At 38.1% G+C, this 18,701-nt stretch overlaps 1 protein-coding gene across 1 annotated transcript in view; it reads right to left on the reverse strand.

The window, feature by feature from the left end:
* The window catches only part of LOC119785701 (NADP-dependent malic enzyme, mitochondrial-like), a 92,595-nt gene that overhangs the window by 17,402 nt on the left and 56,492 nt on the right, over positions 1 to 18,701 (reverse strand). The window contains exon 3 of the mRNA XM_038288470.1: positions 15,330 to 15,479. Within this exon, the coding sequence (XP_038144398.1) occupies positions 15,330 to 15,479 (150 nt within the window). The remainder of the gene's footprint in view (positions 1 to 15,329; positions 15,480 to 18,701) is intronic.

The following is an 18,701-nucleotide window of genomic DNA, read 5'->3' on the forward strand; positions in this document are numbered from 1 at the left end:
TTTTAACACAAGTATCTGTACTTTTACTCAAGTACGGAAAGTGAGTACTTTTGCCATCTCTGGTTAGCTCTACGCCTGCTGAAGACACAGACGTCCATCTCCGTGAACACTGGGACGGAACTCAATGGGAAAGGAAATTATTCTTATTTCTTATTTCAACCGTTGCGTATATTAGCTGCGACATATGAATCAAGATCCTATGACTGAAAAAATTGATTGACAGATGACCGTTGATATTTGATTGGCCGAATTTAGGTATTTAGGCTGACGTATAACTAACTGGCCTGGATAAGATAACGAGAAAAAAAACAAACACAGCTTTTAAAACATAATCTTTACAAAAATAGAAATTTTCTACATTTTGGGAAATATCGTCTGATAAAGAGTACATTTATATACATGTTTACCCCAGAATGATTTGACATTAAAATATGATTTTCCTATGATTTTAAGATCACTGCATTTAAAATGGCCCTAATTTGGCCCCTCAAGAGTATTTCATCTAACCCAGTGGGGGCACTCAGACTGTGCAGAAAGCAGTGAACTTCTACTATGAGATAGTGATCATAAAAAAAAAAAAAAAAAACAGATGTATGCTTTTGGGATGATCTTTGCTAACATGAAGGACTAAATATTTTAAATTGAACAAAAAGAGCATCATTATATTTTAACTATTTATTAGTGTTATAGTTTAAACTCCACCGACTACCGACTGAGAACATGATAAGGCGAAGACATACATTATGTACATAAAAGGAAATAATAATTGGAACAGGGCTGAGTCCTGTGAAGGCCAGATTCGTTGGACGATTATGTCACAGCACGGCTCAGTGGCCAATTCAGATTTAAGGACTCCTCCTTAAGCATCTGAAAAATGCAGCCTTCTTTTTGCTCATTTGAGGTTAGGGACGGGTCCACTGTATCCTCCGTGGCCTTGAGTATCCCATGATTCCAAGCAAGCCAGCTGCTCCATGCTCAGACTTTACTGGTCAGATAAGACCAGTAATGCACTATGTCCAAAACGCTACAGTATGTGTGGTCAAAAATATGACCCTGTATACTGTATACTTGGAATCAAAGTGGAGGCAGCTTCATGCTGTGGGGATGCTTTTGTTTTTGCTGGAACAGGTAAGTGTTGAGGTGTAGATAGACTGAGGTAACTGCAGGACCATCCACTTCCATTAGAGGCTCCCAAAAACCTGAGACTCGCAATTCAGCAGCAGTCCGGCTTTCAAAAAGTTCAACTGAAGACCTTTGAGACATAAAAATAGCTGTTTATAGATTTGTTCCATTCATTAAGTTTCAACCATAAAAAAAAAAAGGAGGCACTGGGAAAAAAAGGTTGGTCTCCAGCTGTCTAAAGCTGGTAAAGATGTACCCTGATGTTCTCTATAAACCTGCTGAACTTTCTTTGTCAGTAATCTGACTGCTGTTTGTTTGACACTTGAAGGAGATAACTACAACTCCTCCTGGCCTCTAGTTTGTGCATTGATGCTTGCCAGCTCTCATTCCAACCATCAATGGTGCCGTTTGCCAGCTTATTCTGGAGCACTGATGCAAACTTAGCAACTTTGCCGCCAAAAAAAAGCAATTATAGTAAAAATGGCAAACATTTTTAAACTCACACCATGACACTCTGCAGTTTTTTAGTTTCTTTTTCACCTTGCTTTAGCTTTGTTTGTGTCAACTTCACCCACACTTTACTTCTCATTCTAGAATAAATAAATAAAATGTTTTTAGACCACCTGACAGTGGTTAGTGTTGCCTTGAGTTTCTGCTCACTAACAAACCTCTGAGGCCTTCACAGAACAGCTGTATTTACATTGATCTACATTTACACACAGACGAAACTCATTTATGAACTAGGTGACCTCTACATTCTTCTTTCTTTTGCCAAATGTGGAAAGAATCAAAGGGAGTGAATATTTAGCACATCATATGCTGTACTCTCCTTCCTCCTACACTTACTGCAGGTTTTCATTTTTTATGTCATAAACCAGTATTTTGCTTTGTGTTTATATTGCAAGTTTTGAGGAAGTTTTTTTTTTTTTTTTTTTTTGATTGGCTACTCTGATCTAAAAAAATAAATAAAAAAAATCTCTACCTTTTCGGCAAAACTGGACCTCAAGGTGTTGATAGACTGACTGGATTAGGCAGGGGCGGATTAAGGAAATTTGGGGCCCTAGGCAAAGACAGACAGGGGGCCTCTGAATTGAGAAGAAAACACATTTAACACTTTATACAGATACAGAAATTTTAATGGAATAGACATACATTATTTGTTCTATGTTTTCTCCCTCTCTTCTTGTCCCTTTTCTTGTTGTTTTCCTCTCTATGTTTTGTATTCAGCTGACTTTTCATGCTGTCTCAAAAGGACTGAAACATTTTTTCCCATCACTAAGCTCACTTAGCTGATTGCTCCTTCCTGTGTTTCCAAAATGGCGACAGCAAAAATAACACAGTCACTGTAAAAAAGCCATGATCTGCTTATCTGTTCTCCATTTTTCATTTGTATGAAATCATAGCTGCATGAATCATGACAGCAGACAAGGTAGAGGAGAGCAGGAGGCGGGGTTACCAATCTACTTGCTCTGGAGATCAGAGTTCGGTGCTTTTATTTGTTGTTGCCGAAGTCTCAAGTAGCATAAAAAAGTCAATAGATTTGGCACTAGGCGCTTTTTTGAAATAAAAGTGCTAAAGGGGTCTGAAAAGGCACTAAATATAGAGACAAAAGTGCTAAGTTGGCAACACTGCACTATGTGCCTTCTGTTTCCAACTGGTTTGCTGCTGACTGTTTGGATCTTTCTACTGTAAACATGTGCAGCAAATGGACTGATTCCATGTGGTGGACATTGTGAAATAATTTTTATCAAAAACATAATTAATGTGCACAAATAATCAAAACAAGGATCAAAACAGAGAGAAACTTGTCTGAGGTGAGGCAGAAAAGAAACGTGGACAGATGTTGCAAGGCGGCCTTTTAGGTCCGGCACAAGCCTCACCATGATCCGATACGGAAACTCCTGCAGTAAATGCATTGTTGCTTCATCTTAAATCAGTGGAACAAAAATTAAACTTTCTTCCATTTTGCAAAATCTAACCAACTGGCTTTCCTGGCAGAATACGACACACGCACGGAAACATGTGGCAGTGTGAATTTATAACAGCCCATGAGACTTCAGGTTACACACGATCCAGCCAGGCAGTCTTAAATGGGAAGATTGCTAATGAGAGTTCAGCTTGAACACTTTCCATGTTTACATAGTAGACTGTAGCACTGCACTGGATTTTAGCTCAGCATAATATGCTTCATCATTTATAGTACTACAGAAAAAGAGGAATATGGTTCTACTGTGCTCCAATATGTTGTTGCTGTTATTGGTTGAAGAACTGTATATCTTTATGCATGTAATCAAAGTACAGATCGGAAAAGCATCAAAATATCTGATCAGGTATTCGGATGCAAACGAGAACGATGCTTTCCATGTCTCCGTCACGCCGCTGACACCCAAAATATTTGGTAAACAGATAATGGGAATTTGGGAAAATGTTTACATTTGATCTCTGCTGCACTTAAAGAAAATGGAAATTTCATGAGAGCTGTAAAAACAAATTGTTGTTTTGTATACACTTTGTGGATACAAAATTACAATAAATGCTGTCTAAGTCTAATAATTACGCAATCAGATAGAATAAAAGCATTAATCTAATATTTTAGGTAACATTTTGATAAAAAAAAAAAAAAAACCTAAACACTTCTGGTATTATTCTGCGTGTGGCCTTGCAACATTTAGGATTACGTCCTAAAAAGAGAAACTAATCTGTAAAGTTGGAAGACTTCATAATCGTCTAGCACATGTCCTTTCAGTGGCGGCCAAGTCACATTATAGGCTTAAAACCTCCTGCAGCTCAGCCTCTGATTAAATCAAAAAACACCTCTTAAGACTTCCCTTCTTCATCACATTATTAAATTCAACATTACTTTATTTGGTTTGGGTTTTTCAGTCTCACAGCGCTCTGCGAATAAGGTTTCCATATTTCTGATTTCAAAACAAAAAGCCTCACAACCATCGGAACGAAAACATGAAGTACCTGTGAACAATAAATAGTAAAAACATTTGCTTTCAGAACTTTTTTTCATAAACTAGAAGTGACCTGTTTAGTTGATGAAAACCGTTGCTCTGAAAAAGGTTTTGCCATATATTCTGATCAAAATCTATGAGCCAAATTTAAAGTGTTATGAATACACTTTTATTATCTTCCAAGTCCTATGGTGTTCATTGAAATAACAATAAAATATGTGAAATAGAAGATCTTTAGAAACATGAAGAGGTTAGAACTCCGACTTCAGATTTCAGTAATCTCATTAAAATTGGGCTTATAAAAACTACAATTATAGTAATAACACATAGTGTCATATTCAAAATGTGTAAAGTGTGTAATTAAATATGAGCAAAGCAAAAACATTTGCTGCAGAAAAACATGGACCTCTCTCCAGGCCCCCATTAGCCCAGTATGTAATTAAGTGGTAAAAAAGTCACGCTAAAGGTGATAATTTATTAAAGTCATGAATTGATTAATCCAAAACAGCTTTGCAACAATAAAGTTAAAAAGAAATAAAAATTGAGCAATGTATTTGGGCTTAGCAACACTAACCTAACAATTCATTTCAAAATATGTCTCAGATATTTTTTACAGCATCAGGGTGCTTCTTGACTGTGCTGATTGTGGCTAAGAGTCTGACCTCACTGTCAGGACTCCTGTGTTTGTGTTTGTCTCTCTTCATCCACCAGGAGGCGCCTGGTTCTGGTCCGCCTCCTCACACACCTGCTGATGGTTTCCTTGTTAAACAGAGTTTTCTTAAGCTGCTGACTGCCACTACTTCGACGCCAGAGTGTTGCCAGTTTAGGGTACTCTAGCCAAGCTGAGCTTTTGCTGAGTCAAGCTGAGTTTTTGTCAACCTGAGTTTAACTTTGTTTTTTGTCTTTGCCTCTGGGCAGGAAGTCATCCTGCAAACTGGATTTCTCGGACCTTCACTCCCTGGAAGGATCAACTGAGCCTCAAACTGAGCTGGGGTTCAAACAGGAGGTTTGGATCCACTTTCCCCAAGAGATTGTTTGAGCTTCACACTGAGAAAGGGATTTATCTCCACTACGACCCGTTAGAGTACCGCAGGAAATCTGAGTGGCAGTCAGTTTCTTCGTTCCCAACAATCAACCGCATTCTGGGTAAAACCTGTTCCGCCCTCCACCGAATAAGACAAACACTGGAACCACGGCACACAGACAGGAGTCAAAGATTCAACAACTTCTCTGAAAACGTGAGTTGGCAACCAAATCCTCTTCAAGTTCACGAGTCAATTTCCCCACTGTGCCTGAATTAACCGCTGTGTCTTCCCCTCACTTTACAGTTCTGGTTGAGCCGTGTTTAGAGCAACACTTCTCCCTCTGTTTAACTTCTTTAATAAAACCTGTTAAACCTTTTCCCTGGTCTCTCTGAATTGGCTTCTCTGCATGTGGGTCTGAGCTTTAGATAAGATCATGACACTCACTTTCCTTTTGTAGTGAAGGACTGTTCAGAGTTCTGCTGTTATCATTCAATTCTTCAGTTTGAGTCCTGCTGGTGGCAGGTATCACTTCCTCTGCTTTTCCTCACTCATCAGAAATACCTAAAGCCACATGAATGTAGGGCAAGAGTGTTGCACTAAAGAGATTGGTTTCTTTTGATGCAGTTTTTCAATCCTCAAATAAGCTACAAGCTGTAAACTGTGGAGTTTTTGTGGGGATGGAGGAAAGGGACTGGGCCCTACTGCATATACCAGTTCATTGTCCCACTTAAAGCATTGACAGTAATAAGATTCATGGTAAGTTCCATTGCCATTTCCATCTTATTAGACAGAGGCTGATACATCGTCCATTCAAATTTTGGCTAACATTAGCTATCTCTTTCCTGTATCAGCATTGGCCCATTCATCAGCGCATTTAGCAGCCATGCGTTGAGATCTCGTGAAGTGCATGGATTGTCGTTCCCTCTGTTTGCAATTCCTGTTTTTGTTTGATTTATTAATAAATGTTAATAAATTCTTTTTGTTTAAATTTACACTTGTGTAACATTTGTCATCATTTGGTGCATTTTGTTCAGTTTTTTCAGCAGAAAAGATCAGAAAAGCTTGATGGAAACATCCGCACTGGAAAAAAGATCTAGAAATAAGTAAATATTTCTTAAATTAACTGTATTTACCCTTAAATTGAGTAGGTAAATTAGATAGTTTGCCAATGGAATGAGTATTTTTCCTTTTAAAATAACATAATTAGATAATATCCACTTGAAATAAGACGATGCAATTTCGTTTTCTTATTTTAAGTGTAAATTGTCTTGTTCCATTGGAAAAATGTCTCTGTTGCCTCCCCAAGAAAAATTCACTTATTTTAAGAAAAAATTACTTATGTAGATTGTGATTTTTCCCTGTGCGTGTTGGAAAAAATGACCCAAAACTCACAAAAAAGGTTTCTATGCTCATTTAAGTTGGTTTTTGGCTGTTGCGAAAAAGGGCTAATGCACAGAAAGGGAGATGGAAAAACTTTTTTCCAGTTTCGACATAGCAAACGTTTACCTTACGTGAATGGTCACCTGGTTCTGCTGTCGGTGTCTACTCAGATGTTCCCATTATCCACATAGACATGTCTGGAATTATCATTGCTACTACTAACCGACATATTAAAGTAAGAACTCATTCGATAGCAAGACACTCATAGCCCCACCTTGGACTGTTCTCCCTGCTGCCCTCTGGGAAGACGCTTTGCTGCATTCAATGCAGGGCCAGCAGGTTCTGTAACAGCTTTTTCCCCGTTGCCATAAAACTGTTGAACTGTTGAAAACTCTAATCAAGACACAAATCGAGACTCCGCCTACCATTGTAAACATTATACTTGCACTACATGGTGACACTTCAAAATAGAACTCAACTCAGTGTTTCTACTGCATTTTGACCTATATCTTTATTTTTGCACTGCTCAGAACCTTCCACATCATTGCCTTTTGCACCATGTCTGTCCTGAACTTTTTACACCTTGATCAATGCTGCATTTTATAAATGGAAATGTTCATTTTACTGCTAAGCTGCTGCTCATTCACTGTCGGAAAGATGTATGTATCGAAAACATTTTTTTATATACACTGCGTATACAAAATGACAAAGTTTGTCTGAGTCTAAGGTCTAAGTCTTCTTCAAAACATCCTTCAGTACTGAAATGTGGTCAGTGCTAAATTTCACCCTCTTCTTTATGTTTACTACAGCCATGTGTGACAACGCAACGTGGATGACGAGGTATGAGGGCTTTGCGGTGCTGGGTAAATTCGCTTCAAACCAAACTGAAACACCACAGCTTTGCATGTCCTTTTTTTTTCAAACTTTGAAAAATTTGCTTAAAATTTGCATTTCAGGTGAAACTATAAAAAATGGCAGCAAATATTGTAGATCAGTTAGTGTGATGTCAAAATTTATCAGTATTGGTGGATCTTACCCCTTACTTCTATAAATCCAGAAGAAAAAGAAGACTCGCCCTAGCCTTCTGGATTACTGAATGCCAACATAAGTTTTATTTTCTAGATCCTGACGACAGCAATCGGCCAAGTCTTCAAACTTAGACAATGAATGCACTAATGGGACACCACCATAAATCTCCATCAGCAAGATGGATTGGTTACTGTCATTTAAGCCGAGGAGCCCCTTTAATAGGGAGTCTTACATGGAAAGGAGCAGTATTAGTTGATTTAGATGGGCTATATTTAGCAGTGTTGTGTAAACATACAGGTGCTGGTCATAAAATTAGAATATCATGAAAAAGTAGATTGATTTCAGTAATTCCATTTAAAAAGTGAAACTTGTATATTATATTCATACATTACATACAAACTCATATATTTCAGATGTTTATTTTGTTTAATTTTGATGATTACAAATGACAACAAATGAAAATCTCAAATTCATCATATCAGAAAATTAGAATATTGTGAAAAGGTTCAAAATTGATGGCCCCTGGTGCCACACTCTAATCAGCTAATTAACTCAAACCACCTGCAAAAGCCTTTAAATGGTCTTTCAGTCTAGTTCTATAGGCTACACAATCATGGGGAAGACTGCTGACTTGACAGTTGTCCAAAAGACGACCATCGACACCTTGCACAAGGAGGGCAAGACACAAAAGGTCATCGCTAAAGAGGCTGGCTGTTCACAGAGCTCAGTGTCCAAGCACATTAATAGAGAGGCGAAGGGAAGGAAAAGATGTGGTCGAAAAAAGTGTACAAGCAAGAGAGATAACCGCACCCTGGAGAGGATTGTGAAACAAAACCCATTCAAAAATGTGGGGGAGATTCACAAAGAGTGGACTGCAGCTGGAGTGAGTGCTTCAAGAACCACCACACACAGACGTATGAAAGACATGGGTTTCTGCTGTCGCATTCCTTGTGTCAAGCCACTCTTGAACCACAGACAGCGTCAGAAGCGTCTTGCCTGGGCTAAAGAGAAACAGGACTGGACTGCTGGTGAGTGGTCCAAAGTCATGTTCTCTGATGAAAGTAAATTTTGCATTTCCTTTGGAAATCAAGGTCCCAGAGTCTGGAGGAAAAGAAGAGAGGCACTTCATCCACGTTGCTTGAAGTCCAGTGTAAAGTTTCCACAGTCAGTGATGGTTTGGGGTGCCATGTCATCTGCTGGTGTTGGTCCATTGTGTTTTCTGAGGTCCAGGGTCAACGCAGCCACATACCAGGAAGTTTTAGAGCACTTCATGCTTCCTGCAGCTGACCAACTTTTTGGAGATGCAGATTTCATTTTCCAACAGGACTTGGCACCTGCACACAGTGCCAAAGCTACCAGTACCTGGTTGAAGGACCATGGTATCCCTGTTCTTAATTGGCCAGCAAACTCTCCTGACCTTAACCCCATAGAAAATCTATGGGGTATTGTGAAGAAGAAGATGCAATACACCAGACCCAACAATTCAGAAGAGCTAAAAGCCACTATTAGAGCAACCTGGGCTATCATAACACCTGAGCAGTGCCACAGACTGATCGACTCCATGCCACGCCGCATTGCTGCAGTAATACAGGCCAAAGGAGGCCCAACTAAATACTGAGTGCTGTACATGCTCATACTTTTCATGTTCATACTTTTCAGTTGGCCAACATTTCTATAAATCCTTTGTTTTTATTGGTCTTCAGTAATATTCTAATTTTCTGATATGATGAATTTGAGATTTTCATTTGTTGTCATTTGTAATCATCAAAATTAAACAAAATAAACATCTGAAATATATGAGTTTGTATGTAATGTATGAATATAATATACAAGTTTCACTTTTTAAATGGAATTACTGAAATCAATCTACTTTTTCATGATATTCTAATTTTATGACCAGCACCTGTAAACCCTGACCAAACAAAAGTGCTTTCATGCTAAACTTTATCCTTTCTTTGGCAGCAAAACATAATGATTAATCACTGGTGAAAACATTCACCTGTCAAAGGAGACACAGAAGCTTTACTTATGGTGAAAACAGACTCGAGCTGTGAAGAAAACACACCAGCTCCTTAAAGGCCAGGTTGGTTAAAAGATAAACAAATTGACCAAAATTAGAATATCCACTCATCTTCTAGTGATGTGAATGTTTTGGCACTTAATGGTGCTTGGCCTTTAGCCTCCTGCACTCAGCCTGTGGCTGGAGTGTTTGGTCCGAGTGCAGCAGATTAACTGATGAAGTCAGTCAAGACAAGGAAAGACTGGTTCTTCCAAACAGAAAAGTCTTTATACAGGAGAGGCTGTGATTAGAGGACTAATCTGCTACAACGGTGGTCTGGAGACATGGACACACTTATTTGCTCATAAGGTGACATCAGTAATCCAATAAGAGGATTTCTACATATATGCAAGGGAGGAAAAAGTCTCATCATGAGGAGGATATTTTAGTTTTTTCTGTTTTAGTTTTTTTTTTCTCACAGAAACGACAAAAAGAGACAAAAGGTGACCTCCAAAGACCATATAAGACTCAAATTGGTTTGGAGGATCTCTGACTGACACATTTGATCCAGTTACAGTAATGTCATAAATGCAGTTTATTTTGCTTAGATCTACTTTTCTTGCTTTATAATTCATTCAACAGTCAGCATCAACTTTAGCTACGAATTTAACTTCATGTAAAGCTTTGTTGACCTTTAGATGGCTTAGTCTGTTAATGTAACCAGAGAGTCAGAGTTGGATTATATTGCTTTAAGCATAAATCTTGTCAGAAAATTCAATTAAATAATTTTTTCCCCATCTTGTTTCATTAAAACGAATCACAATTGACAGAAGATACTTTTACAATTCAATCTAAACCCAAAGTGCAACTAAATCAAAGCTGTAAAACATGCTTGTTGAACAAATGAACAGCTCTACCACTGAAAAAATATCAAAATGAGGCATTTACAGTTACAAGAAAAATGTATCTGTTGTCATTTTGAACAACAAAACAGTAAGGGGTGCAAAACTAGTTCAAAAGTAAATGCATCAGAAACAGCAAATTATATAAATTTATAAAAATCTATTTATTGCACATTGCTACTGTGAATGTGATACAAGACTAAAAAAGAACTTTAATTGTGTGAATGCTGCAATTTCAGATATGATTTCACACTTCAATACTTCTTCAATACCATATTCTTGAACATTTTACTTCCTAATCTTCAGTTACTCCTTTTTGTCTTCAATAAGATAATTTTTACTATTTATTTTACTGTTTCTGCTATTTTATTAAATTTCAAATTATTTTCTTTTTTTTCAATTTTGGCTTGGTTCTGCTCTGTTTGCTGTTAGTTCATAAAATGTCTGCCATGTTTCTGCGTTTGGCTTCAGCTATTTTTAGGAAACTAATTAGACATTATTGTTTTTTGCCATTTCATACAATGTCAACAGCTTTTGCTTTAAATTTCTGCCCTTTTCTCCTTATAGCCTACAGCAATAACACTGCATTTTCGCAGGAAATGCAACTTTTTCTAGTTGAAATAGTTTTACTATAAAATAAGACCGAAATTTGATTAAAGTTTTTAAAAGATTACAAGAAATATTTGAAAAAATAAAACTATATAATTATTGTGAATAAACTAGGAATGCAACAATCAGACTTTTGCATTTATTTACCTTTCAGAGCTAAAAATAGACTGATTGTCTAATCACCAGCAATCTCCCCACAGTCTGCTTGCAGTATGGGATCTATACTAATCAGAAATGAATCATAGAGGGGTGGAATGCAGCCCTCTTGACTATTCCTGCATTACTTTACTTTTAGCATGTATTCACTTTAGGTTTTAACGAGCTCCTGGAAACTTTAACCTCCCACTGTTGTTGATTTGCGACTTCCAGAGGTACCGCTCTGAGATTTGGGATCAGGTCATTCGACTTTAAAATGATAATTGAGATGCATCATAAGTCGCATTTACATAATGCCCCCTCAAAAATAATAAACATTTCCTAAAGAAGCTGTGAACTCTGCCACAATCCACAGCTTTTACCTCAACACACAAATAACTGCTGAGGTGGAGTGTTAAAAAAAAAAAAACTCTTGCAGGCAACTGAGTGTGAGAAGATTAGAGAAAGCTGCAGATATTTTCCAGTAAGTCCTTCAGGGATGGAGAAATTAGGAGCTGTTGAGTAACAAAAGTTACATATTATGTACAAAGGATGACTTGGTTTGCCAAACATCTAACCGAAGGCATTTCTAAAAAAAAAAACTGTTTGGGAATCATTAGGAAAACTGTGATTTAACAGCTGATAATAAGCACCAAATCAAAATGCATGTGAAACCACTAAATAAAGTAAAGAAAGCTAAATGCATAATTGGAGAAGGTCCTCAAACATTTATGGCTCCTTAGAACCTCACTAAGGATTTTTTTGAAGGATTTTTAATTTTATTAAACAGGTTTATTGATTATACGAAGAAGTGGAATAAATTCATCATCCTCTTATTTCTATAAAACAGCAGTAAGTGAGTACAGGATGCTTCGAAGGACAATTAACTGGGGTGGTCTTTCTCCTTTGAGCCCTATTAGAGTAAAAGCACTTGAAACCACATGAAGCTGGTTAGGGCAGATCCAAATAAAACACTGTGGACCTGGATGGGGAAACAATCAGCTTTTGGTAGCTGCAAGGGGGGAGGGAGACTGCTGTCATGGAGCAGATGAGGTTCTGTGAGGGTTAACACACTTCTAGGGAAGGTTTTTGCAGGTTTGTGTGTAGGAGTGTAAAAAATGTGTGTGAAAGTGTGGGGAAGAAATCGGATTGTTCATTGACATAATTTTTCCAAATCAGAGCAGGGTTCCCTGATTTTTCTCAGATATTTCTGTCTTTTCCAACAGAATTCTGTTTTCGGGTGAAACCCAACAACAGAGGACAAGGTGAGAAATAGTTATAACAGGATACAAACAGTTCACATAAGACTTCAAGTCATTTAAAAAAATAGGCTTCTATGTTAGAGTACCGAGGAAAAGCAGTTCATAAAGTTTATATAGAACTAAATCTGACCTTTCCAGTGAAGTCAGAACTCTGTCAAAGCTGCTAATAAATACTATTATGAGCAATTTTAATTAAAAACATCCAGGTAAATACTCTCCGGATGCATTTTGAATGTTTTATAAATGTAGATTCAAAACAGTGAGATGGGTTAAAGCTCCATGGCTTGCTTTCCACTCACAGGTAGTCTCTCCCCCCTCTTGTGGAACCATTTCTGCTATCATGTCAACTTTTGTTACTTTGTGGAAGGAATCAACCAGAGAAAAAAAATCTGATGTGTTTGGCTACTTTTCAGGAAATCCCACCTCTCAAAACAGTACCGTTTTCTTCCTGTTTGGAGCAGCTGATCTCTACTTATTACTGGATTGCTGCTAGACCGAAAAAAACTGAAGCCATCTTGGTATTCCCCACTTTCATGGAAACGCGCCATAAAAATAATCAATACATGTATAATGCATGCACATCATCAATTAAGCACATTTGGCACATCATCAGGTAGTGTTTGTGTGCATGTGTAATATTCTTGATATCCGACTACAGTATTATTACGCTCCATTAATACACTAATCTTGTTGTGATGGATTTCTATAATATGATATATTGCATGATTTATAGACTTCATGGACTTCATTCTGAATATGCAATGTAATGTTTCTATTTCTTTACCAAACATGACAGTAATCTACAGATTCTATAAAAGGGCAAGTGTGTCAAAGTGGTTAATTTAAGTCTTAAGTCCCCCTGAAAATGAGAAAATCATTGTCGTTTGTTGCTGTAGCGCACATTTTGTCTACATTCTGACCTGTCTAATGAGGGAGTATTTCCGTAAAAATTCAAAAAATATCAACTGGAGTTGGTTTCCAAGATTTGAAGACGTTTCGCCACCTCTCCAGGAAGCTTTCTCAATATATTAAATAAATAGACATCAATGGTTGGAGCTAGTAACCTTAGCAAAGTATGTACTAACTTAGAAACTGCCTAGCCTACCACTAGTTGATTTTCTAGCCTCTCCAGTTGTAGTTTTAATCCTCATGGTTAATGTTTGCCTAGCCTCGTGAGACCATCCTGATCTCGCGAGCTTTCAAGGTTTCACTCGGAGATCAGTCTGGAGACTCACCGTTAAAGAAAATTTGGAGCCGTTCACCAAACGAACGTCCAATCAGCGTTGGTTTTGAGGCGGGTTGAGGTGTGATGCAACGCGAAGCGCGACAGTTCAGTCTAAAGAACATGGCCGCTTCAGCCTATGAAACTAGGGTTAGCGTGGCTATTGAGCAAGTTTTATCGGAATTACAGAGTATTTCTTCACTGAAAGAAGAGCAAAACACTGCTCTGGAGGCTTTTCTCAGAGGAAAAGATGTTTTTGCTCTTCTCCCGACTGGTTTCGGCAAGAGTAGCCTGGCTTGTAGTTGTGTTTTTGTCGTTGCTCTGTTAGTACGTCATATGCTTCGTTGATCTGATTGGTTTATTTGGCCCGTCTATCATCAACATAGGCCAATCAGCTAACCAGTATTTTCACCCCTTCCCAAAATTACTTCAACGGAAGGTTTCCAGATGGATATGCGGAGCAAATCCATCTGGCGGAGTCAGGTTAATGTTTGCCACCATCCGTCATTTTTATTAACCTAAAAAACTGATTCTCACCTCAACAAAGAACAACATCTATCAGCAGAGCATGATAAGTCATTTCCTTTCAGTGGGCTGCACTTGCTACAAAGCTGGTAGCAGCAGTGGAATAATGTTCCTGAACAAGAAGCAACAGAAATGATGACAAAACTAACAGAGCAATGAAGGACTGCTGCCTGGGACTTACTAACAACCATGTATGTGGGGCCCAAAAAGTCAAACAACAAGGGAAAACAGCATCATCTCCTTTCTTTTAAGATGTTTTTTAAGGTCGTGAGGGAGAAATAGTCACAGTTTCAATTATTACGTTCAAACAATAGACCATTTGAAGAGGTAGTTAAAGATAGGGTTAAATTAACCAGAACAAAAACTGAAAGCACAAAACAGAACTGTCCATGGTGGGATCAAAATTAAACATAATATTAAGCAAAATTAACTTAAAAAAAATGAAAGCAAATGAAAGTGTCAGGATGTTCTTTTTCTGGGTGGATCATCTAAATAAGTGGTCCTCCTAATTGTCAATCATTCTGGTGATATGTTTAAGTAAGGTGCCGTCCTACGTGCTCGTCCCCATTTTCACTTACCGGTGGTGAGTCTGACATAGTGGAAAAAAATGTAAGTCTTCTCTTGGAAAGTAAGCTTGTATGATCGAATAGCAACTTCTAAACAGAGCGTGCATGAGGAGAAATAGGCTCATGCACGCTCTCACACGTGTCTAATAGGCGTTCCCTCTCGGGAGCGGGAACAGGGTTGTGCACATGCATTTTGTTAAAAGAGGAGAAGGCGGGCCTTTTCAAAAAAGTGCAAAAATCCTCCACTATACCTTTAACACTCATTGGATCATAAAAGCCAACTATGTCAAAATTACCTTTGAGAAAATATCCCAATACAGAGTCTATAGTAATATTTAGCAGTTTTCAAAAGAAATACCTCCCCCTGAGGGAGCGTATATTAGCATTTTAATATCATCGTAAGATTTAGTTAAACAGGATGTGTGATAAGAAAAAAGAAAAAAACATGATGTGCTTCATTGGTGGATAAAAAGCCAAGATAAACAAGGGAACATGAAACTAAACCAGCAGAAAGAAAACAGAATCCCACAAGAGTAAACCTAGAAGTATCCTAATAGACCATCAAATAGCTGAAGAGTAGAAATATGACCTACCTTGGTCTTCTGAAGATGAGGCCATACTGCTGGCAGGCCAGACCCACAGTGGGAGTGTAGATGATGGGCATAAACCTCTCTACGTCTGAATTTATAAGACGATAGAAGAGCTTCTCACTGCGGTCCATGAGCCCAATCAGGAACACATATCTGCAGAAAGTCAGAAGTAATTTATTAGTCTATTAGTGATACGAAAGAACTGTTTGTTTTGTGTTGTTTTTTTACTCTCAGACATCCATATGGATGCAATCAATAAAATACAGAAAAACACAGACTTCAATAATTGTTCTTCAGAAATCAGAATGTAAAGGCATTTTTGCTGTGGTTCCAAATTACTGAAAAAACAAGATGAAAGTGGACTTGTACAGCGCTAACAAAAGCTCTTTGTTCCAAAATATGAGCGGGAAATGAAGGCATGTGTAGGACCCAAATTAGGCACCGTAAACCAAAAAAAAAAAAAGCTTGATCCCTAATCAGAGATGTTTCCATAAAGCCGTGAGCACAAGGTGCCTGTTGTTGAGAGGAGAAAAACCCTGCAGGCTTTGTCTGTTTTACATTAGACTACATCTACTGCACAATACTGCTCTATGGAAATCTATTTTTGTTATAATCATCCTAGTCAAATCATCTTATACAGGTGCTGGTCATAAAATTAGAATATCATGAAAAAGTAGATTGATTTCAGTAATTCCATTTAAAAAGTGAAACTTGTATATTATATTCATACATTACATACAAACTCATATATTTCAGATGTTTATTTTGTTTAATTTTGATGATTACAAATGACAACAAATGAAAATCTCAAATTCATCATATCAGAAAATTAGAATATTGTGAAAAGGTTCAAAATTGATGGCCCCTGGTGCCACACTCTAATCAGCTAATTAACTCAAACCACCTGCAAAAGCCTTTAAATGGTCTTTCAGTCTAGTTCTATAGGCTACACAATCATGGGGAAGACTGCTGACTTGACAGTTGTCCAAAAGACGACCATCGACACCTTGCACAAGGAGGGCAAGACACAAAAGGTCATCGCTAAAGAGGCTGGCTGTTCACAGAGCTCAGTGTCCAAGCACATTAACAGAGAGGCGAAGGGAAGGAAAAGATGTGGTCGAAAAAAGTGTACAAGCAAGAGAGATAACCGCACCCTGGAGAGGATTGTGAAACAAAACCCATTCAAAAATGTGGGGGAGATTCACAAAGAGTGGACTGCAGCTGGAGTGAGTGCTTCAAGAACCACCACACACAGACGTATGAAAGACATGGGTTTCTGCTGTCGCATTCCTTGTGTCAAGCCACTCTTGAACCACAGACAGCGTCAGAAGCGTCTAAAGAGAAACAGGACTGGACTGCTGGTGAGTGGTCCAAAGTCATGTTCTCTGATGAAAGTAAATTTTGCATTTCCTTTGGAAATCAAGGTCCCAGAGTCTGGAGGAAAAGAAGAGAGGCACTTCATTCACGTTGCTTGAAGTCCAGTGTAAAGTTTCCACAGTCAGTGATGGTTTGGGGTGCCATGTCATCTGCTGGTGTTGGTCCATTGTGTTTTCTGAGGTCCAGGGTCAACGCAGCCACATACCAGGAAGTTTTAGAGCACTTCATGCTTCCTGCAGCTGACCAACTTTTTGGAGATGCAGATTTCATTTTCCAACAGGACTTGGCACCTGCACACAGTGCCAAAGCTACCAGTACCTGGTTGAAGGACCATGGTATCCCTGTTCTTAATTGGCCAGCAAACTCTCCTGACCTTAACCCCATAGAAAATCTATGGTGTATTGTGAAGAAGAAGATGCAATACACCAGACCCAACAATTCAGAAGAGCTAAAAGCCACTATTAGAGCAACCTGGGCTATCATAACACCTGAGCAGTGCCACAGACTGATCGACTCCATGCCACGCCGCATTGCTGCAGTAATACAGGCCAAAGGAGGCCCAACTAAATACTGAGTGCTGTACATGCTCATACTTTTCATGTTCATACTTTTCAGTTGGCCAACATTTCTATAAATCCTTTGTTTTTATTGGTCTTCAGTAATATTCTAATTTTCTGATATGATGAATTTGAGATTTTCATTTGTTGTCATTTGTAATCATCAAAATTAAACAAAATAAACATCTGAAATATATGAGTTTGTTTGTAATGTATGAATATAATATACAAGTTTCACTTTTTAAATGGAATTACTGAAATCAATCTACTTTTTCATGATATTCTAATTTTATGACCAGCACCTGTATATTTATCACAATCCCCTTAATATTTTCTAAATGTCAGTAAACTAAAGAAATGTATGTTCTTACAGAGAAGTAAGAAAGAAACCCAAACTGTGGTTTAAGAAACGATAACATAAAAAATATAAAGTCCTGTAAGTATTTCACTTTAAGCGGGTCAAAAGTTATACAGTGGTAAAGTTAGTGAATTCAAATTTGGGACGAAATGCATCTAAAGGAAAAGTGAAGTTCAGTACCAAGAATGAGCGGCCTTCACTTGCAGGTCATATGACGTGCTTTATGATAAAGTGCCAGATAAAGGCAACAGCGAAGAAAAGTTTTCGTTCAGTTAAGGCAGTTGGCCAAAATAAATCCCATTCTCTCCAGAGATATTTCAGAGAGAGTAATCCATGCCTGTATCACTACCCGGCTGGATTACTGTAACGCACTTTATTAACTCCAGAGAGTGCAAAACGTTGCAGCAGGTCTTTTATCTGGCCTCCATAAATATGAGCCCATTACCCCAATTTTAGCCTCATTACACCCTGTACATTTTAGGATTCATTTTTAAGTTCTTTTATTTGGGCGTGCTTCAGTGGTTGGCGCACATGACCCATATATGGAGGCCTTAGTCGTCGACGTGGCCGACCCGGGTTCCAATCCAGCCTGTGTACCTCGTGTCTCTCCCTCTCTCTTATACCCCCTTTCCTGTCAGCCTACCGTCCAAAAAAACGAGCCAATAGTGCCATAAAACCCCCTCCCCATAAAAAAAGGTCTTGTTTTAAAGTCTCTCGATGGTCATGCTCCATGTTATCTTTCTGAGTTGCTTCACCCTCCCTTTCAATCAGGTCAGCCGATCAGCTGATTCTCGAGGTGCCAAAAACTAAACGGAAGCTCAGGGGATATCGTGCTTTCTATGTGGCAGCTGCAAAAATGTGGAACGACCTTCTATTGCAAATTAATTAGTCTACTTTGTCTGATTTTAAACCGCTCTTAAAAGCTCATCTCTTTGCAGTGGCTTTCTAAAATGTGTGAGATGTTGATTTTAGTCTGTGGTACATTATTTCAAGTACTTTTATTTTTATTTTATTATAGATTTCATAGTTCTGATTTTAATTTAGTCTTTTATGCTTGTATGGTTTTTTTTAAGTCTGTGTAAT

This window comes from Cyprinodon tularosa, unplaced genomic scaffold (assembly GCF_016077235.1).
Source record: "Cyprinodon tularosa strain WSP-4 unplaced genomic scaffold, ASM1607723v1 ctg107, whole genome shotgun sequence".
Classification (NCBI taxonomy): domain Eukaryota; kingdom Metazoa; phylum Chordata; class Actinopteri; order Cyprinodontiformes; family Cyprinodontidae; genus Cyprinodon; species Cyprinodon tularosa.